Raw genomic sequence first — 26,853 nt, 5'->3', positions numbered from 1 at the left:
TGATCATATGTGCAGGGGTGTGTATATATTATATGTGTGGTCTCCTGAGTGCAAAACCATGCATGCTCAATTAAGGCACTGTTAGCCAGAAAATCTCCAAATTGACCTATTTAAGTCTTCAAATGTTTCCCCTTCATTTCTAGTCTTTTCTTCAAACCTTTTCCTAGTGCTTGCCTGACACTGGCTTACTGCACTTTAAAGTGTTTCCTGGTTTCTTTGAAATCTCTTTGGGATTTAGTGAAAAACAAACAGATAGTCCTGAGTAAAAATTCCTAAGTCATTATTTAATATATAATCAGTCACATTCTCTCTTTCTTTAAAGAGTCTTGTTCTTGAGAAATGCGTACGCCCTCTGAAGATCCCCGTGATTTGAGTATTCATAATTTGGTCTGTCTCTTCACCTTCAAACATTCCATTCCATTTTCCAGTCTATGGGAGGGACTAGGTATTACCTGAACAAAATTGATGACACCTGTTTGCCTTTTGAATCCCTCAGTTTCCTTAGAGACAAAGAAGTGATGTATATTTGGGGGGTAGAAAGACAAAGAACTGTCTTTCAGAAGAGATTCATATTTCACTTTATAGTTCTACATTAATGTAGAAGTGATATTCTGGTTTCTGTGTGCTGTTAGTTTGGAGACATAGATTAATTTTCTGTTACTGTGATAGATAAATTGAGAAATTATTTAAAGTTTAAAGGATGGTGTAAAAGAAGGAAGAGAAATATGAAAATGGTGAGATGAGAAAGGGCTCCAAGATTAGTTTGACAAGAATGAGGTCGGTAGATGAAGAATTAGAAAACAGTGATTTAAGGTAGTGTGAGAAGTGCCAGGCTCAGTGTTTCTTACATTATTTTATTCACACCCCTACTTCCTCAGGTGTATATATTTAACTGTTTTAAAGTGCTTTTTTTGTGACACCGGTTGTGGCGAACTGTACTGTATGTGTGTGTGTGTTCTATACAACATCTTCTAAATACCCATACTACGTACAGGTCACTTTTGGAAAAACACTGGTAGGATTCATGACTGAATAAACAAGTCTCTGCCTATTTGTTCAAAAGCAACAACAAAAATTGCTAACTTATGTTCTTTCTTGAAGGTATGAGCAATCCTGCACTTACCATGGAGAATGAGAATTAACTCTTCTAACAAAATTTACTCATACTTCACGGAAGTAAGAAAAGCTTTTCCTTTATTGTTATGTTTTATATTTTCAACAGTTCTCTAGCTCTCCTAGGGCAAATAGTTGCCATAAACATTTATTTATTTTTTTTTTTATAAATTTATTTATTTATTTTTGGCTGCGTTGGGTCTTTGTTTCTGCGCACGGACTTTCTCCAGTTGAGGCGAGAGGGGGCCCCTCTTTGTTGCGGTGCACGGGCTTCTTACTGTGGTGGCCCCCCACCCCGTTGTGGAGCAGGGGCTCCAGGGGCACGGGCTACAGTAGTTGTGGCACGCGAGCTCAGTAGTTGTGGCTCACAGGCTCTAGAGCGCAGGCTCAGCAGTTGTGGCGCACAGGCCTAGTTGTTCCGCAGCATGTGGGATCCTCCTGGACCGGGGCTCGAACCCAGGTCACCTGCATTGGCAGGCGGATTCTCAACCACCGCACCACCAGGGAAGTCCCAGCATTTACTTATGAGTGACTCAAATACAATGTCTTAGCTGACCCTTGGGATTGCATCAGTCATGCTGGAGACCTCTGGACATGGATTTAGCTTGAATGTTAGCTAGTACTTAGGTTAACTTGATAAAATATAAGTTGAACAAAATTCATTTTTACAGTAATGCATTAAATAGCAAAGATTGATCCTAAAATATTGAATTTTACATGACAATTGTCTTGTCATTTCATAGGATCATGCAATTTTTTTTTTCTTTCCTTCAGGATATCCAGTGGTCTTATTCTTGACCACCCATTAGTTGAATCTCACTGGGTCTAAATACAAGATAATTATATCTTGTTAGCACAAATCTCTGCCACCCCTATTTTTGGTCACAGTAGGACCCCAGAGCATGTGTCATCCTTAAAATACTAGGTGTTCCAAGTCATTTTCTTTAACCCGTAATTTTTTTAAACCTGTAGTTCCAAATTAGTTTCCTTAAAGTGAAATCTATTTATAAGGCTGCGGTCAATAAAAAGCTACAGTAAGGAGCCCCTTTGGAACAAAGCCATAAACATCTTAACAAATCAAACAACTATGTGTACTGTTCCAGTAAACAATATGAAGAATTGGACTTGTGGTTGTCAAGGGGGAGGGTGGTGGAAGGGAAAAGGATTGGGAGTTTGGGATTAGCAGTTGCAAACTATTATATATCGGATAGATAAACAACAAGGTCCTGCTGTATAGCACAGGGAACTATTCAATAGCCTTGATAAACCAGAATGGAAAAGAATATGAAAAAGAATATATGTATATATGTATAACTGAATCACTTTGATGTACAGCAGAAATTAATACAACATTGTAAATCAACTGTACTTCAATAAAATTTTTAAAAATTAAAAAAATATATGAAGAATTGAACATTGAAATTATCAAGATAACTCTCTACTTATAAAACTGTGACCTAGCAAGAGAGTAGCACCTAAAACAAAATTGTGTCGAAGTAGTTCATGGATATCTGGTTTTTATTTTACTTGGTTTTGGTTTTGATGAATAGCCATGTAATTCTGTGTGCCATTTGGCCAGTGTTTTGGTTTTAGATTACTCTATATGATGGTATAGTAGATCAGATTGATTGTAACTATGGTTAGGATCGTGAGAATTTAATGTTCTTAATTTGGTCAATTAGTGAATACAGTGTAAATTTCTGGAAATAATTCTTAAAATATAACTGATCATATAAATATGAATCATTAGCTAATACCACAAGCAAAGTATTTTACAGAACATAGTTCTGTAAAGCATACAAAGTTTCACAGGATTTTTTTTAGTACGTTGAATTAGTTATAATTACCATTGTATGTGAGGTTATCTGTGTGAAATATTTTATAAGCTTACATAGTAACGTAACTTTGTGTGTAAATCCGGTAGATTTCCCAGTATTTTGACAAGATCAGTGTTGTGTTTGTTCATCATTATTCTCGACCCTTTGCAGTGCCAGACACATAGTAGGTTCTAAATAAACAGTTGGTAAATGGGCGATAAAATAACATCATTGATGTTTAATATCTCACAGAAAGTTGATGTTATTACACTTAAATATATGACAGTAGTGGTCATAAAAACCCAATTGTAGCATGAATCAACTGCGTTGACGTAAAAGAAAAAAAAAAAGTGTTTTCTGATGTAATGTTTTTCATTCTGTTGACATACCAGTGAAAAGTTCCTGAAAAAATTGAATTTTCCTAAGGCAGCTGATAGTCAAAATAGTTTTTTAAAGTTTTTCCTGCTTTATACCTCAGACTTGCAATTCATTCAATACACATTTAACCTGAACAATATTATCTGATATTGATACACCTAATTTGATTATATTACTAAATGATATCTCTTCTCCTTTTTCAATTATATTAGTAAATGACCTGTGACCTTTTTATAAAATATTTCTTGGTTCAGTATAGTTTCCACACAGTGAAAATGTGCCTAAATCCATAATAGTGCTAAAGTATAGGTTAAACTTAGCCTGCCCAACCTTCACTCTTACACAATAGAAACTTCAAAATGCTGTGATTCTATGCACATGGTATTTCAGAATTACTTCCCTAAATCCCCTCACAACTCACTCGTCACTTGTATACTCCTATTGGCCTCAGACAAATTCAGAACTAAGAACATAGAACCCTGTGGCTCAAATTGGGGCCCCAAACCAGCAGTATTGACATCACCTGGAGCTTAACAGAAATGCAGAATTGTGGACCTTACCCTAGACTTACTGAATCAGAATCTGTATTTTCTGCATTTTAACAAGATCCTCTTCTCTTGTATGTGTGTATTATAGTTTGAGAATTGATGTAAAGTTCTGTCTATATTCAAGAACTCATCTGATGAGCCTTCTAGTATAGAAAACATTTAATTTTGAACAAGGGATGTTATTGCAACAATGAATGAGTTGGTTCATTTTTTGTTTGCTTGTATTTTTAGAGTTAACACGAGAGTTTCATGTTTTCTGTTTCATCCCAAGGTAATCAGTGCTGTCGATGGATGGAAGAGGCTTCCCGCAGGAAGGCACCACTAACTAGCTGTTCCCACGCCCTCTGGCTGGATATGCAGAATGTGAATTGACCGTTTCTCTCCAAGCTGTTGCTTAAAACATAACACATTTTTACTCCAGTGTACAGATTGTTTCAGCTAACACAGATTCCTCTTAAACATTAAAAGTAGTTATGGTTTATGAATCAAGGACAAAAATATCTTCTATCATAAAAACTTGGAATAAATTCATGGGCCAGTTTTCACCCAGATATTTGGGGAGCACAACTTACCACATAAAAAACCCACTGATCCTCTGATTTTCTGATTCAGAAAATTGAGACTATTAAGATATTGAGATTTAAAAGATTTCACGTAACATTATAATGATAAGCTTTATTCGTAAAACCTGTTACCTACCAGAAGGTGGAGGTAGCAGATGAGACTTGTTTACTCCCTCTGATGTGAATCTAGCCTTAGGCTGCGTGAACTGTAAAAACTATGAATCATCACAAGTTTCAAGTGGCCTGCAGTTGAAGATGATCATCCTTTTTTTTTTTTTGCCAGACTTTAATTCTAGCCTTTGTTCCCTGCTGGAAAAGAAGTGATCATTGAAGCTTGAGCTCAACTGGCTGGAAAATCTTTGTCAGAATTAATACATTTCTATTACATCAGAAATATATTTTTCATTTATTTTAATTATCTGAAAATGGGGGAAAGTCTATAATAACAATTATGAAGATTGGTTTATGATATTCTTTTGCTGGTTTAGCTTTTAAAAGTCTCTTTTTAGGTTATTCTATTGAACATAGCAAACATTGAATTTTTGTTAAGAATCCCTGATGGGCCAATGAATTAATCCTTCATTGACATCTATATTATTTCTTTTTCCTCTCATCAGAAGTATGACAGTTAAACTACATAGGTCCTCAAATACCTGTTAAGATTAAATTATGCAAATCATCAAACAAAAGTCATATCCTTTTGGAAATTTAGTCCCACAGGAACTGAATGGTGTGCTGTTTGGAAACTGAGTTTAAGATAAACTACAGTGGTGTGTTTGTTGATGCCAAAATGTTCGGCTTCAGTAAATATACTAAGAAGCTCTTGTGCCTTCTATGCACTATTAAAGAGTCTTATTCTTTTTTAATTTGATGGAGTGCAAGTTTTGTAAATGTTAGCAATTAGAATACGCTGTATACATTTTTTTGGTACTGATTTTGAGAATTTAAAGCAGATTACCCTTTAAGACTACACAGCTAAGGAACTGGTATTTAAACAAAGAGAAAATGGTATTAAAGTTTTCAAAATCTGAATTAGATAAACTCAACACAAAGTAGACTAGAAGACCAGCGGATAATGGAGTAACAGATCTTTGCATTTGCTCATCCTTGCTAAAAATATGAAGTTTTATATTAAATGACTTCATAAAAGAACCAGTGTCAGCCCAGTCCATTTTATAAATCATTTGAGTGCAATTCTTTGAGTAATAGGATGGTGGTCTTTTTCAGGTTTTTTTTTTAAACTAAAGATTTTGATCTGACAATCTACTTCAAGAAAACTCGGAAGATATGATACATTCTTACTTTTATCCTAAAGCATTGTTTGGTCATCGTTTTCATTACCTGAAGTGCCAGGTTGGAACCTATAGCTCCTGTTAGAAGTCTTAAGGGCAAGAGCATCACATAATGTATTCAGAATTATATGCAGCCAGATGTTTTTCAAAGCACAGTACTAGAGCTGTTTTTACGGATAGGATTCTGTTGGGTGACCCCTCCTGTCAAACTAGAAATTAGGGGAAAAAGAGGGATTTTTATTCTTTACCTTGCTAGAGTACTGTTAATTTCCCCCCTCCCTTTAGCTCTTTCATGTAATTATTCAAATCCATAAGTCAATATACATTAGAATCAGATGAAAACATTTTTCAAAATAAAGTTTTTTTCATTAAGTTGTAATGGTTCCCTTTTTGGTTTCATACAGTGACTAATCTTTAAAATGTTTTTTGTTTAGTTTTGTTTTTAACTCTAAGGGGTTATAATTTTTGGAGATGATGGCATATCATTAGATTTGCAGTATAAATTTTATCTGAGTGAACAGAGCATCAAATAGACCTACGTTTTGTATATATTTATAAAATGTACCTTAAAAACACTTTAAACACTTTGCTTTAAAAAATTTAATTGCTTAACTCAAACTTGAAGACACTTGAAGTATGTCCTGACAGTCCATTAAATGATAATTTTGATTTTTCCTGTTTTTAGAGATTATATCATATAGGTATCAATATTTAAGAATTTTTTCATTTAAAAATGTTGTACAAATGCTTCATATACATTAGCTATTTGCCATTGTGCAGTGAAAGATTTGTTTTTTTCAAAGAGAAAAAAACTGCATCTGAATACAATGATGAGACATTCAAGTAAGTGCTTATCTATGAATTCCCTCCTGTTATACCATAATAAAGTCTGGTTGATCACCTTTGTTAGCTGTCTATATGAAATTGCCTTTGCACTAACAATCTAAGTTGCTTTAAAGATATACTTTTCCTAATCATCTACCAGAGCTCCTGCAGGCAAGATTCATGTCTACAACCTGGTTATAACATAGGTCTTTGGAGATGAAGTGGATGACAGGATGAGGTGATTGCTCATTAGTAGTTAAAGGAGTCTGAGGACAATTAGAAAAAGACTAACATTTGAGTGTGCTGTAATCAATAGATAACTGTTGGAAATATGGCATATGTTTGACAAAAAACCATCTTCACTGGGAAAATCATACACAAAGGTCTTATAAACCATGTTCATAAAAAATTAAGCTAGAAACGTGATTCATGCTTCAAGAAAACCTGTGAAAAAGCTGCTACTCCCTTATATTATAAACTAGCAAATTTTCCCTATTTTGCAATAGTACATGTAAACCTGCTGGGCTGATTCTTACTGTATACTGTGGTACACACTTATTGTCAAATATTTACCTGTAAAAGTGATAGTTCTGATACTATTATGAATTTTTTTTAGAAAAGCCACCACGTATATTCTAACCTCATAAAACTTAAACGCAAATCCACTTACACTGTAAACCGTGATGAAGGTATCCTCCAGTACGACCATCCCCCTTCCACAGACTACAAGTTCTGATCTGCTAACATTTTATCTGAAGTGATGCATTTCAACAATGGATTTTCGCTAGTAACATACATCTCTGGGTAAGATCCTTCTGTGGAAAACTGTTCTAAGTAACCCCAAATGTTTTTTAACAGCCTGCACTCCTTTTCCACATACTTAGCCAACTTAGAAGTATTTCCTCTTACCTGTGGAAGCAAATTGTGTTACACACCTCAAGGATTTGTTACTCTTTTACGAAGACACCACCAGAATTTTTTTACCTTGGTAAAAATTCATAGATTCTAATGTTTATTAAAACTTTAGCAATTTGATCATGTCACTTACTAAAAACATTAAATACATTCCAACATTAGAGAAGTCTTGATTTTAAAACTGAGCAATCTCTTCCTCCACTAGATTTAGAATTTACTACCAAAATATCTTACTTTGTTACAGAACACAGGCAACTGTGTTAGACTTTATAATGGTCCAAACCGTGCACCCTTCCTTTTGTCTTTGCCATGATGGATTTGTTATTCTTTTACAGTAGTGTCCCGATTTGTATCAAGTGGACATCACTGAAGGGATGAGTTCAAGTAGGCTTGTTTCAAAGGAACTCCTGTGGATCACAAACTATGAAGTATCTCCCAGCACGATGTTCAGTATAGCAGGAGGCTCTGAAATAGGATGTTTTTTCCATCTTCCAAAAAAAAGGATGTAAGTAAAGAGGATGCTTGTCCATAATGCAGTCTAGGTTATTAAGAGCTCAGTCTCTAGCACCCTTGAATTGTTCTTTACCAACAAAAAGGTCAAATGAAAGTCTGGCCAATGTCAATAAAGACAACTTTAAATCTCTTGAAGCCCTCTCACTGCAAAAGAGTGACAGCAAAAACAAAATGGTGACAACGCCCAAACGTAGATCTTTGATGTTACTGTTCATATAGCCAATATTCAGTATTTCTGTACTGTTAGTTTACAGTTGGGGGGAAAATGTGTTAATGTTATTCATCTTTTGTGTTGACTTATTTCTGAGTACCAATTAAACCAAAGGGGGCCTTTTGATAAGTGACTTTAAGCTCTGGTTTATGCTAAAGCAGCTCCTTATTGCTCAGAAGGGACATATTATTTTATGATTCATGAAAACAAACTGATTTTTGTTGCATCTTCTAGGGAAGATTTAACAATGTAAGGAGTTCAATCCTGACCTGAATTTAATACTTAATGTTTCTTGTTTGACAGATAAAGGTGCTTAATCAAATTAAGAAAAAAACATAATGCCCCAAAGTAGAGTTCTGTTGATGCTGAATTAAAGAACTGTTACCATGGAAAGCTTCAGTTCTGTTGTTTTTTTATTCAGCTGAAACTAAGACTATTGTCAGAATTTAGGTTTGTTTCTTTTTCTGTCAGTATGTATAGGCCCTAAAGCCTAGTATTGAAAGTATCTTAAATGCCCTAATCATTTATAATGTGAAAGTTGAATGTTTTAAAAAAGCAACCTTGATTATACACTAGACTTGACTTGACTACCCTTGACTACCCTTGACTATACACTAGTGTATAATAAACCTAGATTATACACTGAAACAAACATGTTTTAAAGTTCTTTAAAAAAATATACTTAGGCAAGAAGTAGAGAATATGGATGAGCCCTGGAGTAAATGGCTAGAAAGAATCAACAGAAGGACAGTCTGTATACAGATGTATACTTCAGGTATGTTGGTTTTTTTTTTTGGCTTATGCTTTTTCTACATGGTCTTTGCAGTGGTATAAGACACCAGCTATCAGTAAACAATGTTAATTCTTGTTAGGAAAAAAAAACAAAGGTGTATGACACAAGTGAAATGGGTCCCCACCAAACCAAACACCTTACATTTCCACAAGTTTTAAAATTTGATCAATTAAACTTTTTCCTGCTCCATGCATACTTTTACCACCATCAATTATATCACATCCTTGTAGATTCCACTTCAGGTTGTACTTAGTGGTTTCTCAACTTCTTTGAAAATATTCTTACCTGTAGTTGTTTCTTCTTTACTCAAACTCAGCACTGGTTTCTCAAAAGTAAAGAACAGCTGGCAGTACTGATAACATCTGACTCATTAAGAGCCAAAGAAAAACAATCATTTGTCTTGTTCCATAATTAACTGCTGATGTGCCCCACTCTTCAAGCAACTGTTCTCATCAGAAAGCTGTACACAAAGCTTAAGTTTTCTCTAGATACATTCTTTGGGCTACTGCATTCAGACATGATACATAACTCACCATCAGTAAACAGCTTTGCTTGGCTAACAAATGGGCCACTTGTAAACATACTTTGGCTGCAGGCTTATTTTCATTTTTTATTTTTATGAATATGAATATTTTTATGAAATTATGCTGTGATGAGATACTCCATTTTAAAATTGCTAATTCTCCTGTTGCTTTCCCATGAGTTGGGAATATTGTGATGAGGGCTTAGTCTGGTTATATCAACATACGTTGTATTTTTTTTTAGCACAGTTACAGTGTCACAGTTTATTAAAATTTGATAATATAATTCACACCCCGATGTGCCTTAAAAAGCACACCAAAGTGCACTTTTCTTGTTTTGACATAGTGGGTATGAATTGGTAATATAAACAAATAATAAAATGTTGTGGTTCAGAGATATACATGGCACAACTGCTGTCGGGTCATGAAATGATGAGAATGCCATAGGCAGTTTCTATAGCAGCTACTCAACTTTCCCATTGTAGTGCAAAGACAGCCATAGACAGTACATAAATGTTGTGGCTGCAATCCAATAAAACTTTATTTATGGACACTAAATGTTGAATTTCATAATTTTCACATGTCAGGAAATGCTCTTTTTTTTCCCCCCAACCATTTAAAAACTGTAAAATCCATTCTCATGTCACTGGCCATACAAAATACAGGCAGCAGGCTGGTTTTGATCAGTAGGCCATAGTTTGCTGATTCTTGCTCTAGTAGATTTAACAGAATATGGTTAAGTCCAGAATTAATGGCTTAGGAACATGAAAAAATGATCGAATATCTTTTATCCAAAAGCTAGGTTTAGTAAAGGTTATAATGTTCCTCTTTTAGAAGTTATAAAATATATTAGTTCTTGGAGACAGAAACCAAAACCAAAAAATTGATACAAACTCTGAAATTCAGCAACTACAAACTGAAATTCAGCAACTACATGGCTATTTAAAAGGCAATCTTTATAAAAGATCAAAAGAAAAAGAAACCAATTAGATAGCTGCTAATTTGTGTTGACTTTAAAAGAAGCCACAGTAAGTTATACCAAATGCATTTACTTTGTACATCTTTCAGAATAAATGGGGAGACAGAAGTCCAGTCTTAACATCTAGTTGAGGTATGCATTAAAAAATAAGCCAACACTGTTGAAATGTAGAAGGCTCAGGTTGATTTTTTCAATTAAGAGATTAAAAATCATCTAGTTAATGAAGTTACTGAGTTATGTTCAGTTGCCCAAATTAAAAAAAAAAAAAAACCACAATAGCCCCCAAATATTTCTGAAACAAAATTACTAGTCATCAACATATATAAGAAAACATTTCTGAAGCCTTTATTTACAAAAGCTTTAAAAACAATCCCTCTGTTTCACAAATGTTTTGTTTAAAAAGGACCACCCAGTTACAGCATTGAAGTATCATGAATAAAGAATGTACAAGGGAAACAAACCAATGTGGCTAACATTTGGAGATTTGCTAATACTACTGATTGAAGTGCAGATAACACACATCGTAACTTGTAGTCCATCATTTCAGGGCAGAGTTAATGATTACCAAAGTGTCTTCCTACACATGCTCTGATCTGGTCACATATTCTGCATGGCTAAATATTTCACAGTCTCTTTTGTCAATATATATAAAATAGGTTGCAAAGATATACACAAAAAAATAAACAAGCATTACACTCCTCAGGTAATTTTATTAGCTACACTGTATATAGCTAATAAATTTATATTTTTTGTATTTTGTTGTTTTGCACCAAATCTCTCCATTATTTATCTTTGTAGCAACTATGAAAGCACAAATTTTTTGTCTTCTAATTTAATCTGGTACAAAATATACCTAAAGACTTGCAATCTTTGGATTTTAATGAAATTGATTTGTGTAATCAACAAAGCAAGAGCATCATTAGGTATGGCTATAAAATTTTTAAAAATTAAAAATAAGGGTAAATAGCGATGGAATAAAAAGAAGCAGATCAAGGGAAGTGTGCTATCATAAAATAACCGCAGCTTCAACATCTTGGATACCAGTTTCTGGGCAGACACTAAACATCCAATCACAAAGGATTTTTCCTGAAGGGTGTAAAGCTGGTTTGAAAAATTCTTCAGTCACAGAGCAGCCTACACATGCCAATTAGAAACTGACAGACACTAGATGTGCTTGGGAGATTAAGTACTACATACAGAAACAGCAGTTACTAAGCTCCTCAGTAGTTTTTTTGTCTTTTTTTTTTTTGTAGTCTTGCTGAATCAACCATTTGCACAATGCATGTTCTATATTCTGTGGGTCAAAAGCAAGTAAATACTGTATAAAGTTGGCAGATGGTCATTTTTCCAGCTAAGAGCAAGAAAAGCCAAAACTGCTGATAAAACAGAGGATTTGAGTCAGAATCACTCTCTAAAGTGCAAAATTGATGGTCCACAACCTCAAATAGCTAAAACTCCTGCAGAATGGAAGGGAGACATGAAACAGGGAAATAAATTACAGTCAGTGCTAGTTAATTTAGGAAAGGGAAAAAAACCAAGCTCAAGTAATGTTGATCAAAGTATTCAATATGATGTACTGAATAGCTTTCCCCACTCTGTCACACACGCCTACTAACAAGTATATTAAGGCCAGATTTAACCTGAATGCTTTTCTATTTATTAAGATCTGAGATAGGAATGGTCATACTTAGTACTGAAAGGCAGAAAATAAAATGAGCTATGAGAGAAAAAAAAGTAATGTCTATTGTTCAAGGGATTCAACCAGAGATAAAACCTATATACAAGCATGTGCGTAGCTCAAATAAAATAAAAGAACTATTTCATGTCATGACTGCTTGTTGGCTTCCTCTTCATATGCATTCCCTGTGCCATTCTGTACATAGGATGAACCAGAACCAAGGCCATACAAATGACCACAATATTTGGCATCATCAATATGATCTTCAAAGAACATCTAAAAAGGAATTTTGGAAGAAAAAAAGATAATTTTAACCAAAAGGTACCACTGGTAATTTATATTTCAGCAATGTAAGTACTGACTGTTCATTAACTATAATGACAGCTCTTTTCTATGGTGCTCCTCTGAAGCCACACATTTAAATTAAACGTATAAGACTGACTTTCTCAAGAAGTACAGAGCTCAAAAGAAACCAAAGAAAAAGACTACCAAAAAAATGTATAAACACAACGCCTTTCCTATTAACACTCAGACCATTTTTGAGAATTTGTAACGGAAAAATGGCAGGCATTTTTATTCCATTAATTTAATAATCCTTAATCATGAGAATGAATAAAAATAGCCAGTAATGGGCAGGGGAGGGGAAGTTTAGGTTTATAAGTAGCCTTGAGTCTATGTGCAAGGCTAAGTTGGCTAAAAATAATCAAACCCCAAACATGTCTGGACAGCAAACCCTGAACATTCAGATTAGGTTATTATCCTTAATAAAGCCAAGAAAAATAAAGATAACAAATTAGTAGCAGAGAATCTACCATTAACTGAACCATAAAGGCATTTTTAAATACAAAACTGAGAACTCAAAACGTTGTCTTAATTCTCTAATGAAGCACTGGGAAGAAGTACAAAACAAAATATTTACTTGTCATGAACAGTCCAAATCACTTCTGAATCAATACCACTTGGCAAAATAGCTATATGCTTTCTATTGTATGTATTATTAATACATTTCTACAAAAAGTTTTAAATCCCCAGAAGTATTCTCAGTCATTTCTTTAATGTCTAAGAGGATATACTCAAAAGAATTCTACAGTGAATATTTTGCAAGAAGGAAAACTCTTTTGTAAGCAAAAAAGTCCATTCTGTTTTGTTTTTGCACAACTGGCTTTCTTTTCTTTGCATTTAGCTACAATGAAGTATACCTGTCACTTAACCTAAGAGTAGACTTGGGTTCATTAAATTTCATTCTTCCATGCCTAACTTCTTTATATTTGAAGAACTTATCTCTGTCTTTTGCCAGTTAAGGAGTGTCTGCCCAGCATGGTTTTTGATTTAACTATTTCAGATTTAACCCCTTTAGAATTCAAAACCTCTTTGTAAGAATCTACTAAAAAGCATGAGTCCTACTCTGTAAATCCTCAAAGAACTGAAGAATGGTAAGAGCAAATAGTAGTTTCAGCAGCAGTTTAATACCTAAGAGAAGCCAATGCCAGGGAAAACTTAACATGTGGATTCCTTGACTTGACAGAAGCAACACTGATGTGGCCAACAGAAAGTCCTCTGGAGTTCTCCCGTTAGTAATGTGTATGACCTTGGATAAAGGCTACCTGCATCTGGCCTCAGCTTCCTCACCTAAAAAATAATATGGTTGGACCTACATGACTTCTAAGGTAGTTTAAATTTTTTATTCTACAAAGAACTTATTTTTTTCATTGCCTTCTGAACTACATTTCAAGATGACTTATGATGACTTTTGATTACTTTCATTCAAGTGTAGTGAGTATGACTTATATGGTACTTAAAATTATATACTTCACTTAATATGTACTTATTGCCCCAAAACTTTTGCCATTAGATTTTAATGTTCTCAACCTAACCACCAACTGAGAAAAATGCACTGATGTCTCCATACTTCTCTCATTTTGAAAAAGGCCATTCCTGTGAGCAATGAGTCAGATCCTGCCTGATGCTGTGGTCCTATCCGTTCCAGCTCTAACTGTTCAGCAACTTCCTGTAAACCACCCTACAAGAAAGAAAAATGGCTTGTCAAAAGAAAGAAACGTTGCAACACTCGAATTCACAAATTACATAACTTAGACAATGACCAAAATAGAAATGAACTTCAGTATGTAAAGATGGACCTTATGAAGATCAGCAAAAAAACAGAGAATGTGAATTACTGATGTATTTGTTGAATGGGGGAGATGTTTATAATTTAATAAATGAGATCCTAATTGGGAAAATTTATCTTCATCATACTCTTTAAGGCATGTGGCAGGCAAATAACTTCCCTAAAGATATGGGGGAAGCAGATCATATATAAGGTAACAGGTACACCGGGTAACATTTGCCAAGTACATCCAGTCCCTCTATCATCCATCAATTATTATAAAACTGACTGTAGGCAGTTACTTCAAATTTTCTTAAGCTTCACACCAATCTATCTCTAAATAGTTTCATCTAAATAATTTGCACAAAACAAAGCTGTTATAATTAAATCCATAAGAATTCACTAAGTGCTTAACTATGGTTTTGTTAGTTTAAAAAGGTTATGTTGTTATAAGAATACAACTCCTTAGAAGGGTCTGCTAAACACCCTATGTAAATATTGCTAGGATTAAAAAAAAAGATAATGAGATTGAAAGAAAGGAAGAGAAAGAATACAAGAAAAGAAGGAGAGAGGGAGTGAGGGAAGGAGAATAAAGAGGGGGAAAATGGGAGGAGAGAAAGTAAAGAAACATCAGGACCAAGGACACACACAAATTTCTCTGAATTGTTAAGGCCTCTACCACCAAACTAGCCCTTCTCTACAACACAGCTTGAAACAGTGCTTTGCACAGCAGCTGCTTCAGAGCTAAAAATAGCACAAGGATTAGGTATCATTAGCAGCTGCTTAGGAGAGCAACAGAATAGAGCTATTCAGTACCACTGACTATAGGTTAAAAAGTACCTTTGTCATTAACCTAAATTTTAACACTGCTGTTAACTCGGGGCATATTCAGAATACCTAATATGCTTAGAAATTTTTCAACAACATACACATAATGAACAATAATTCGGTTCTCTGTTCCCCAAAACTGTCATTGTACAGACATGTCAATTTTAAAAAGGATTTCCACAGCCAGATTAAAACATTTACACCTCGGATTCTCAGCACACAATACTTTCAGGGGGTACCCTTTCTAGAGTAATGAGGATAACCAACTGTAAGTTCACTTGAGTCACAGTAGTCTCTTCAAATTGCACAGAATTCTGCTGTTCTTTGGTGCTACAAACGTGAAGTAATATTTCTTAAAAATTTCCCTGGTTATATGCTATATCCTGTAATGAGGCAAGCAAACTTTGGACAAAAGACCACTCTCATGATTATCAGTTCATCTGTCAAAAGCAAAGTTTCCTTATTCAATTCCTAAATTATTTCTTTCTGCATAAAACTCTTGAAGTTTTTACCATCTCCTAAAAGTATAACCTTCCTTGCACTTCTAAAAAGCTGGTGAGGAGAAAACTTGATTAACCTTGATGTAGGTTCTATGAAGCAACCACTTTACATAAACGTTTTTCCTGAATTACAGCTTAAACACAAACACACCAGAAAAAACAAAACCACTATATTCCTTAGGAGTCTGTACCCCCGTAATGAATTCATTCTAAGACTAAAGGAGCACTTTTTCCTTAATAAAGACACTTTCTTTTCTTTTTGAAAGAATTAATGTTCAGAAGTAACAAATCATTACACACATGGTAAGCAGTGTCAGAATGTAAGCTGCTGTCTAGACAGGACCTACCCAATCACTAGCACTTACTACTAACAAGCTGACATCTATGGGCCAGGGGAGGGAAAAAAAGCCCTTTTAGCTATGTAATTTACTCCTAGTAACATGACCCTATGCCTAGACCCAAGAAAATAATCTCTCATGAAGGTAAGCTGAAGGAGAAACTCCTTCTGCTACACAACTGACTATATCTGCACATTGCTGGCCACTTCAGACTTTATCTTGCATGGAAAGATTATGTGCGTGTTGCAAGAGAGTGAGAACTTGGACTTCTGTGCCTGAGAGGCTCAGATTCTGTGCTAGTTTATGTTCAATCTGGCAAGCAATGACAAAAATCTGATCTTCTGTTTAAATCTTGTTGAAAATTTATTCTGCCAATCTATATTGAAGCTCTGAAAAAGGATTTCCTATAAACTATTATTTATGCAAAAAAGGAATCAAATAATCAGATAATGTAACCGCATTTAACATAAAACTTAAAAATAGGGTTTAAATCAATATCCCAACCCAGCACCTTGTAAGTCAGTCACCCATTCTGAAAGAATACTGTGCTGATTACAGATAAAGACATTCGAAGCCTTACTTTGAGATTTTTGCAGCTCTTCATGAGGTACTTCACATCATAAATGACAGGAAAAAACAATCGAAGGATCTCAAAAAAGTCAAGTTCTTCTTCAGGCAAGTTAGAATTGGTCAGGATTTTGATTAAGTAGCCAAAGTCATAACCACTACAAAAGGGTGAAAGAATAAAGAAGAGGGACCATAAATACCACAGAAATGAAAAGATAAATTTTTTTCTGATACAACTTTTAAGTGAGTCACACTGTAGGCGGGAAAAAAAAAAAGAATGAACCAGAAAAAAGTACACAGAATAAAAGAGAAAATAAACATGTTTACAATTATAATGGGAAAAAAATGCCATCTTTTACAGTGTCATTTCATCATTCAGGGATACCAATATACAGAGATCTCTACCACCCTCCTAAGCGTGTAGTCACTAAACTACTATTTTGCTAATCCTTGAATAGAGAACTCTCTAAAGAGTATCAAACTGTCCATAGCAGAGAGCTCAAAAAATAAAGATGAAAGGAAACTTGGCAAAAATGTCAAATGACGCAGGAAAACTGGCATTCAGAAGGCAAAAATAATTCATATCTTCCCATCATTTATATAACAAGGTCATACACTTCAAAAACCCAAACGGTAATTCCCTAACAAAGTATCTTCACTTCCCTTAAGTGATTTTATTAATGATACTCTCTTCCCTCAAAATTTTGTTCCTATGTCAATCCCCAAGAGATACTAATGGTAATGTTGAACCTTGAAGCGAAGGTAGTAAAGGCTGAGAACTAGTATCTAGAAAATAAAAAACCAACTCCCACACTCAAATCAACACCTCCTCTCCCTACTGTTTGGCTTTTCCACAGCTTTATATCAATACCTTTCTACACTCCCGTGCCACAATCACACCCCTTCTTTTCCCTGTCTACCTTTCCTTTAAGGACCTCCCACAGGATGCCTTCCCTCAAGAGCTCAGCTCCCGCAGATTTCTCAGACAAGCTGTTTTCTTGTACTTCCCTTTAAAGCACATGTATTGTTTTCTCCACGTTTAAAGGGTAGGTGTCACATCTTAATTTTTTTTCCTTATGGCACAGAGTTGGGACTCAAATGATGAGAGATGCTATTTAACATATCTTTCAGGGGAGATTACAAATAAAATTTTTATTCAATGTTTAGAATTTCACTTCTTACTTTAAAAAGAGGAAAAAATGTTTTTACATTGAAGACCATTAAAGAATATCAAGGAATAAACAATAAACAGCAGAAACCTTTAAATTTCTGGTACCTAACAAGGAAGTAACTAACTTTGCTGTCTACCTAAAATATGTCAGTATGTTTGCTTAGCATCAATACTAGTAAAACGAAGATCATATTAGAGTTTAGGATTTATAAATTTCTTCAACCAGTCTTTATTTACTAGAAATAGGTTAGAATATGAAGAAAATATTTAATGACATTTAGTAGAATAAAATCTTAACATATCTTGACAAATACTCAAATATATCAGAGTCTAATCCAGACTCTAAACTCTAAGAAGACATGACCCCTTTCTGTTTTTGTTCATCTTATCCTAGTACCTAGCATAGGGTATTTGCTCAGGGTATTTTTTGAAAGAAAGAACCTGTCATACATAGTAATAAAAAAACAGGACTATGCTTTCCAGTTCTTTTGTATCTTCATGACCAGGAAAGTAAAAAAAAAAGAACTCAAAAAACGTTCCTGAAATTACCAGAGACTTAAGCCTCATCTCCTGAGGTATAGGCTCAAATGGAGAACAGAGAAAAAAGATGATAGGTGGAAATTGGTATGCTCAATACTCCAACTCAAAAATTACTGCTTAGTACTGCATTGAAGCTGACAGTATGAACAGTCCTTCACTATTCTCATTCATTACACAGGCCAGCACTGGAAATTCTAAAGCACGCAGAAACTCTTTTTTTGTTTTAAATGTGTGAAGTGGACCAAGTATAAGAACATTAATATATGCAAAATGCAGTGATTTTTAAAACGGTAACAAGAAGCCAAATAAAATTCCCAAGGTCACTATTAGTCCCTGGGCTGCCAATTTAATTTAGTTTACTTAGATAGGAAAATTCTTTCTCTTACCTAAAAGTCTATATTTACAAAATGGAATTAATTTCCTTTCCAGAAATTCTCTTCAACAATCTGATTTTATTTTATGATAAGAAAGAATTTAAAACTACCACTTACTGAGAATTTACTGTGTGTAAAGCACTTTACTAGATGCTTTAAATATGTTATTATCGACCATTAAAACAATTCTGTAAGATAATTCTTCTAAGTGATTTCTTCCTGACACTCTATTAAAAAAAAAAAACATTAAAATCCACCACAGAGACCCACCCCTAGCTTTCTCTTTGCCATTTTTTTCCCATAGCACTTAATCACCATCTAACAAACCACAATATACATCTCATCATTTTAAAAAATTGTCTGCCTACTCCCACCGGAATGTAAACTCCATGAAATGATTTTACTCTATTTTGTTCGTAGCTTAATGCCTAGAATCTTACCACAGTGCTTGGCATATGGTAGATAATAAATAACTTTTTTGAAAAATGAATAAATGTTTTCATTCTAAGGCTTAGAAATGTTAAATAACCCTAGGTAACAAAGATTCCAAATGGCACTGCTGAATTTAAACCAAGGTCTATTTTTCCAGCCTGTGCTCTTTCCACATGCAATACTGTCTCTTAGTCCAAAATGGATCCCATATCATTAAATTCATCTTTAAGCAGACCAACATTAGCCTGTCAAGAGTTAGGAGACTGCTACATGGCAGCCAATTTTTTGTAACTAAGCCTGAAATTGCTGACACAGTGACCCAAGTGAAGTGTGAAGCAGCCAGGAAATGATAACACAAATGCCATTTTCAATGTAATCTTTTTACCTATGAAATGATAACCATTTGACCCCTTCACAGAGGACTACTCCTGATGTCATAAGAAGTTCTGCAAAGTACTGGGTCTCAATTCCTTCCTCCTCATGTTTTTTAAACTGGATACCAGATGTTGTTAGTAGCTCTATAGAGTCTTGGGCATACATGTCCTCCCTGGCAGAAGAAAAAGAAAAACATTCAAAAGTGCCATACTTCAAACTGTTTTTCTCCCACTTATATCTACAACTACAGCGCCAGAAATATCAAGAGAGAGAATGGGCTTGGGCCCATTTATTCCAATGCTTCACATATATGGAATGAAAACACAACTTAAGTACAAAGGTCATTTAGTATTTTAGAAAAATGTTCATGTGGTAAGTAATCATTCACAACAGTCCAATGGTGAGATTTTCATCTTTACTATCAATTTCATTAGCCTTTCACAAGTTAAGTAAATGTAACTGGATTTGAAACAAAGGGTCTTCTTCTAACCAGTGGCTACCACCACAAAGTAAGAGACGTGTTCTTATCGGGGGCTTTCAGTCTCAGCAGCCCTTTTAATGCTGCCAAATGGAGCTGCAGCCCCCGGGGGTGAAGGCCTGTGTCTATCTCCCGGGCTCTCAGCAGGAAAGAGACTGAGTAGAAAACATCTGCTGTGGCTGAGTTAAACCACATTCCGTCTTAAAGAAAAAGGAGATGCCTCCTCTCACTAATGATGAGCCTTTCAAATAGCTCTAATAAGCAGTAAACTGTTTCAAATGAAGGGCTCTGCTAGAATAGCATTAATTTCTTCTTCTAACAACCTTACTCCTAGAAGATTACCTCCCAAAAATCAAGCCAGGAAATCTAAATATAAACCAATCTTTCAAGATTTTACTTAAGCCAAAAAGAAAGCCATCTCTAATTTCTAAGCACAAACACACAGGTATCCAAAACATTATATTAAATCAAAAAGGTGATCAAAATGAAAGTATGTTCCTGAGAATAAATGAAAAGTATTTCATGCATTGCCCACTGGTTGTTTCCTTTTATTTACTTTTAAAATTGTGAGAATACTGGTTTTTACCACTTAGCAAAAAAAAAATTCTACAAAAGCTTTAATAAAACAAAACCAAAAGGAACATTACACTTAGGCCAAAAAGTATCCTTATGGTCTACTCTCTGGAAATCAATTTACTATTAAATGTCTTTGAAAAATAACAAAACTAGCAACTGAAATATTTAAAAACAGAGAGGAACCACAACGATCACTGTAAGTCAAAATTCCCTGGAAAATTTCCCTGGAAAACCCTTGTTACAGAAGGGTATCTGAATAAATCCAAGTTTTTTCATTACACAACAGATATTACTGTCCTTATTATACTAAAATATGTACCTTAAACAAGTAGAATCTCACTCATCATGCCCCAATGCTAAGAGACATGCTTTAGCAATTATAACCAACCAAAGGCATACCAGATTCTTTCTCCAGGCACACATTATTCTGGGCCATATGTTCACTTTACTTTTATTGTAGTTTATTATCTCTCTCTCAATCAGAATTTAAGCTTGAAGAGGGCAATAATTTTTGTCTGTTTTGTTCAATGTTATATCACCAAGGAGTACTGCACTATTCAAGTCAGTATTTCCCAAACCTGACCAATGATAACAATCGCTCAGAGAACTTAGCAACAATATGGATTCCCAAGTCCCACACCTGGACCTAATGAATCACAGCCTCCAGGAGAGAGACCTGGATGAGTACCTCTGGTGTTTTATGATCAAGTATCAAATTATACTTTAATTTTCATGTACATATCAACTCCAAATTCAGTTTAGAGCAAATTCCCAAACATTGGACTTTGGCAATAGAAAGCTGACAGAAGAGTTATAGAAACACTAAGTTATAATGACTATGACCAACTTTCCCCAACACTATGTCCCTGGGGCCTAGCACAGCTGCTGACACATTCATTCTAGGCACTCAATAAAAAAGTCAATTTTCATCTTTCTTCAAAATATCCAAGATTCATGGTGCTCTTTCTCCACATTAGGTAGAACTGGTTTTATCTTCCAACTGACCCTTTCTACTTAAATAATATTTTTCACTGTATCCTTAAACATCTATTAAGATATTAACATTAGTATGAATGGTGGCAAAACTACAGTAGCCCTCTCTGTATAAGAAAAAAACGTCTTTCAGAGATTGTAATAATAAAGCAGTTATTATTAGAACAAGGATGTTTCTAGAAAAGAAAAATGTCAACTTTACCAAAACTGAGACACTTAATGGTCACCTACTCACGTAATGCGATCACAGCAGTATCTTAGTAAAGACCAATGTTCTAATGATCAGCTTGGAAAAAAGGTAACATGGAACAAATGAAATGGTAAAGAACTGATTTTAAAAAGGGTTATCTTTTGGGAAAAGGATAAAAGGGAATTTTTGGAACTACAGTACATATAAATGGTTATTATCAGTTTTAATATAGATGAGTACCTTTCACCCTCTACCGAGTTCTGGAGCGTATATTATTAAATTCAACAGAGTAAAAACAAAGAGTCAGGCTAAACATAATGCAATTAGAAGCCATACTATTGCATCATTGACAACACTACCCTCTGAATTCATCAGCCCTGCTTTTCTTTAGATCTTATATGCTAAGTATCACATTACAGAGAATGGAAGTTCTTACGTGGCACTACCATTAATTGTCCTACAGCTTCTTTTACAGTTTTTCAAATCGGATGTTAGATCATATGAAACAATCAGAGGCAGTCAAATAGAAGGATAGTGCAGTATAGTAATATACTCAAAATGTATTAAGCATTTCCCCATCTCACAGTCAGTCTGTAAACAATCTGCCCTTACCCCAAAACACTGGAAACTTCCCTAAGCTATCAAGACTACTCGTACCAATGATACAGAAGTATTCTGAGTAAAGAAACTGGGTTTTGACCCAGGGCTTGAGTTAGAATTCCGATTCTGAATTGTTTCTAAAAGAAACACCAGGCTCAAAGATACTATTACTTCTCCCATATATAACTTACAAAAGGTTTTGTGGACTGACCTAAGAATATATATTGATTTAAAAGGAAAATGCACCCAAGTTTCCAAGAACTATCTTACCACCTGTGACGTGTAATCTACTCATACACTGGAGTATGACCATAATAAAAATCTCTTCACAAGGATAACTGTTACAACAAAAACATATATATTGCAAATTGCACTCAAAGTTTGAAAGCAAAATTAAAGTTGTAAGATAATTTTTTCAATCAAGAAGTATTTTCAATACCCAGTTTTCCAAATTTCAAAATAGTGGCAGTCATACTTTTCAAATAACATCTCTAAAACTCAAAGTATTTGCATTTAAGTCTTCTTTAGCCTAATTTTTTTGTCCCATGATAAAAAGAAACGCAAACTTTTGAAATTTTAGGTTTTAAATATTTCCAGGATAATGACACCAAATTCAGTTAGAATTTCATTTGTCATACTTGAGGGAAATTAATTCCTAAAATTAAACTAAAAAAAGAAGTTTGGGTTAAATTTATTTCCCACTTACGTCAAATTAAATTTAAAATTAAACTGCCAAGTTGAAGTTCCTGGAGGGTATTCTCCTTGCTCATTCATAAATGTCAATCCTAGCTGAATTATCTTCAACAAGTCCACATTACACCGCAATAGTTGGTACTGATAGTCAGCATTGCTCCTGAATTCTCCAATGGGTCTTGCAACCACACCTGGAAACTCGGTGTCCTGTAAAATAGTTTTAAGGTTCATTATTTACTAAATGGTCGAAACTACAATCCACATATTCCTAGAATAAATAATTAATTTGGGGTACAAGTCAAAGAATCCTGTTATAGATTATATTCTACACAATTCACGTTCAATTGCAAAGTACCTTTTAACTAGGAAGAGCATTACTTTTTAGAACCATAAAAGAAAACTCTGCACACTTAACGACTTCTTCTTACTTTAAATATCATATTAGTAAAAAACTACTATGTATTAGATACACATAATAATGCAACTGAGTACTCTATTCCCAAGGAAGGGAGAAAAAGTCACAAATTCATGTTTCTCAACCGGTGTGTGAAACTATGCTCACAGTATTCTAATGTTAAAACCAATGAAGAACTGTTTAAAAAGAATGGAAGATGCACCATACTTTCCGATTGCTTTTCTGAAGTAAGGTTTATCTAAACACCAAAACCCTCCTAATTTCTTGGGCTAAAACAGTACTCTCTCTACAGTCCAGAGAAAGCACATCCTTAAAAACTGCTAAAAACTGCATGCCACCACTCATTCCTGTAGAATGTTAAACACATCTCTAATGCTGTCACTCCTTATCATCTGAGAAAGAAATGATCACTATGAATTCCTACTAGAAAAAAATAATAATTTCATTCTAATTGTAAGTACATCTATTAAATAGGACATTATCTATGTACACTCAAATATTCATATTTTAACCAATCAACCTGCCCCTCCCAAAAAAAGAGTATTAATTTATTTGTATTAAATATACTAAGAAAATAATATATCAGTTTAGTATTAAAATTCAAATTAGGAAACTAAGAACAAAATCTAAATACCAACTCATATGAAGCAGTAAAGAAATTAAAACTTTTCTAAATTCAGTGCAACTCAACAACCACTTTATTGGACGCTATGTGTTACGCTAGGTGTCAGGGAAGAAAGGATGATTAAGACACTAATCTCTTACTTCTCGAAGCTAATAATCTAGAAAACAGTAGAGAAGCCAAAACACAATAGTAAAGAAGCAAAATAATTAACTGAATAGACAAGCTAAGCAGATTGAACAGTATGTGCAAAAGTAGAAATGCTTAACAGTACAGTGTGTCCACGGAACTCCACTGGTAATTAAAAAACAAACAAAAAACTGCAGATCAACAATGCTTCACTGGGAAATGTGAATTTTTTTGTTTGAGAAAGACATTCAGGAGTTCCATCTGGTATTAATATTAGGCCTTAATGTTGCTAGGAGCAGACCTGGCATTCACAGCTTCTGCTGAATATAAACAGTTTCACACTATAACATCAGACAAGGCCAGTCTGTAATCATGACTGAACATACGCAAAAACACAGACATTTGTCCAAACCACAAAAATGACCAAACATCTTTCTATCTTGGCTGAGTGACTGTTGCTTCTTTATGGCTTTAGCCCCACTCCAGTCTTCTCTCATTCTAGTTGAGACTCAATAAGATACCCTATCATGGAATTACCCGAGCTTACTAACAGCATCCAGTTCAGAGCAAAGCCCTGCTTCCTTATTCCTTTCCTAAAACCACCTGCCACAAGCACAAATCCTAGAAGTCCTTTCTAACACTCTCTTACTCAAATGCCCCATGGTTCTAAGAATGCATTTTCCCTCAGTGCAATGAGTAAGAAACCCAACTTGTCATATTACAGGTGTGTTCTTGGTGGTCTTTATTTGGAGGTCATTGACAAAATTCTTTTTATAATTAAATTAATCATTAAAAAAAATCAGCCAGAAGGGCTGAATTCAAGATGTTTAAAATCCCCTTTCCTCTTTCATAAAAAGCATTTTAAGGATTTTGCTCATAGGCATACCATAGCAACGTAATTATATTTTCGGATAACTTGACGAATTTTCTTCATCTCTTCATCCAGGTTGCAAGCCCAAACTTCACAAATTCTTTGGCTATGATCTACAGTCGCTGCTGGCATAGTGAGGGCACAAGGAGTCTAGCTGCCAAGCATCAAAATGTTATACTTGATTGAAGATTTGTTTCGTAAAATACTTTATCCTTTATTTATGTACCTGTCAAAATAAAAAACAACTATATGAAGAATCTGAATCACAGAATAATTGAGTTGACAGAAACCTAAGAGATTATCTATTCACAGTCCTTGCTTTATAAGAAAATCAAAGTTTAGAAAGTGACTTGTCTAAAGTCACACAGCTAATCAGTAGGAGAAAAAGGACTACAACACAGGTTTCCTGGTTCTAATATGTTATGTAAAAAGTGTTTTTTGTGTACATACTAATCATTTTTAAAATTTTTTCATTACTTAAAAATTGCTATAAATTCAACTCACTCTCTGAATAAAACTTTATAAAGACATCCCTTTCCAGAAAAAAAAGGAAAAGTGACATGCTGATACACATGTGAAAAGATCAGATCAGATGTTACTAGGGCAAAGATAGTATTTACTTTTATTCCTCATTAACTGAACATTCAAAGTCTGATTTAACTACAAAATCTACTGGAATTTATTCAAGTCAGATTGGAGGGGCCAAAAGTAAACCAATTTAAAAAAAAAGTTCTTTCTGCAATAAGTAACAGCCACAGAAACTGTTTCCATGTCTGTAACTGTGCATGGGAGAAAGAAAGAAAGCAATAGAGGGTCTGCATTTCAAATTTTTTCTTTCTAATTTCCTAAAAACCAGAGCATTTTCCCTGGTTACCAAACACACATGTCACGTTTCTGGTCCCTAAACACAGGTTTCATGGTATATAATGAGAGCAGTACAGACCAACATTGATTCTTGAGCAGGGAAATTCCAGATGCGCTTTCATTTCTCACACAACTTTGAAAAAAATCATAACAGAAAGTGTAAAAAAGGGAATTATGACCGCCCCTTCTAAACTCTGCAGTCACAAATGTGACCTCGAGTGCTCTAAGAACAGAAACCAAAGATCCAGGGGCTCCTTCCTTTATAACCCTCTTCGCTAAACACAAACACACACACACAGTGGAAAGACCCTGTAGTTGAACACTGCTTTCCTCCACCTCTCTCTACTACAGTTCCAGAAGCCCCGAAGAGGCATCAGAGGCCCCCTCTCTTTACTGGAGGTAGCATCTCCGAACAGCGGGTTCCCAACGAAACGCGAGGACAGTACAGACACACTCAAGTCACAGATAACTCTCTTCCCTGGCAGAAAGCCAGAGCGAAGGTGCTGATAACCATTGACCGGAGCCGGATGGACTCCCAAGCACCGCTGCGTGAAGGAATACGAGAAGCTAAGGATCTAGGCCACCGCCCTCCACTCCCAATTTCCGCCCCACAGCATCGAAACACCAGGTACAAAGCCTTCGCGTCATCACTCTGCGCCACCCCGTTGACATACCCCCCAGCCCCAGTTACCCTCCCCCCTCCCCCCGCCGCCCAGCCCTTAGCTAGCTGCACTCCAGCTGGCGCCATCGCGCACCCGCTTAGGTTCGTCATTCCCGCCCCCTTTCTACTTCTCCAACCCGCCCCTCCCCCCGCAAGTCTGTGGCAAGATCTACTTGTGTCGCTGAGCTCGCACTTCTCCTCCTCCTCCTCGCCATAGAGACAGCACCCAACGGCGGCGGGGGTGGCGGCAACGACGGCGGCGGCGGCGGGTGCCCCATAGACACCTCTCGCCCGGCAAGGGGGAAAGGGGAGCCGGAGCTGCACCGCACCGCGCTGCGCCGTCGCTTCTCGCACGTCCAGGCGGGGGCGCCAGATGATGACGC

The 26,853-nt window shown here is 35.3% G+C and overlaps 2 protein-coding genes across 4 annotated transcripts in view; one reads left to right on the top strand and one right to left on the bottom strand.

The window, feature by feature from the left end:
* ZDHHC2 (zinc finger DHHC-type palmitoyltransferase 2) overlaps window positions 1–6,616 on the top strand; it is a 64,832-nt gene extending 58,216 nt beyond the window's left edge. For all 3 annotated transcript variants that reach the window (XM_060291400.2, XM_030831950.3, XM_030831901.3), the window contains 2 exons: window positions 1,102–1,176; window positions 4,128–6,616. In XM_060291400.2, the coding sequence (XP_060147383.1) occupies window positions 1,102–1,142 (41 nt within the window). In that variant the 3' untranslated portion in view covers window positions 1,143–1,176; window positions 4,128–6,616. The remainder of the gene's footprint in view (window positions 1–1,101; window positions 1,177–4,127) is intronic.
* A 4,173-nt stretch (window positions 6,617–10,789) lies between these two features.
* Window positions 10,790–26,852, bottom strand: CNOT7 (CCR4-NOT transcription complex subunit 7). Its single transcript, XM_030831959.1, has 7 exons — window positions 26,644–26,852; window positions 24,961–25,171; window positions 22,922–23,115; window positions 19,389–19,550; window positions 16,500–16,644; window positions 14,056–14,166; window positions 10,790–12,422 (listed from the first exon to the last, which is right to left on the bottom strand). Exons 2-7 carry the CDS (start codon window positions 25,075–25,077, stop codon window positions 12,294–12,296), a joined length of 858 nt encoding a protein of 285 aa, XP_030687819.1. The 5' UTR covers window positions 25,078–25,171; window positions 26,644–26,852; the 3' UTR covers window positions 10,790–12,293.
* Window position 26,853: the final 1 nt, after the last annotated feature.

Source organism: Globicephala melas, chromosome 21 (assembly GCF_963455315.2).
Source record: "Globicephala melas chromosome 21, mGloMel1.2, whole genome shotgun sequence".
Lineage (NCBI taxonomy): Eukaryota > Metazoa > Chordata > Mammalia > Artiodactyla > Delphinidae > Globicephala > Globicephala melas.
Note: the sequence above shows the minus strand (reverse complement) of the source record. Positions and strands in the feature narration are given on the sequence as shown.

Bases quoted from the DNA above. Each gene is read 5' to 3' on its own strand.
- CNOT7 (XM_030831959.1), bottom strand. From the start codon at position 25,077: ATGCCAGCAGCGACTGTAGATCATAGCCAAAGAATTTGTGAAGTTTGG. The intron at 16,645-19,388 runs GTAAAAAGATTA...ACCCTTTTGTAG, and splicing joins AAATGGTTATCATTTCATAG to TGGTTATGACTTTGGCTACT. The intron at 12,423-14,055 runs GTATGGAGACAT...ATTCCTTTTTAG, and splicing joins CCTTTTTCAAAATGAGAGAA to ATGTTCTTTGAAGATCATAT.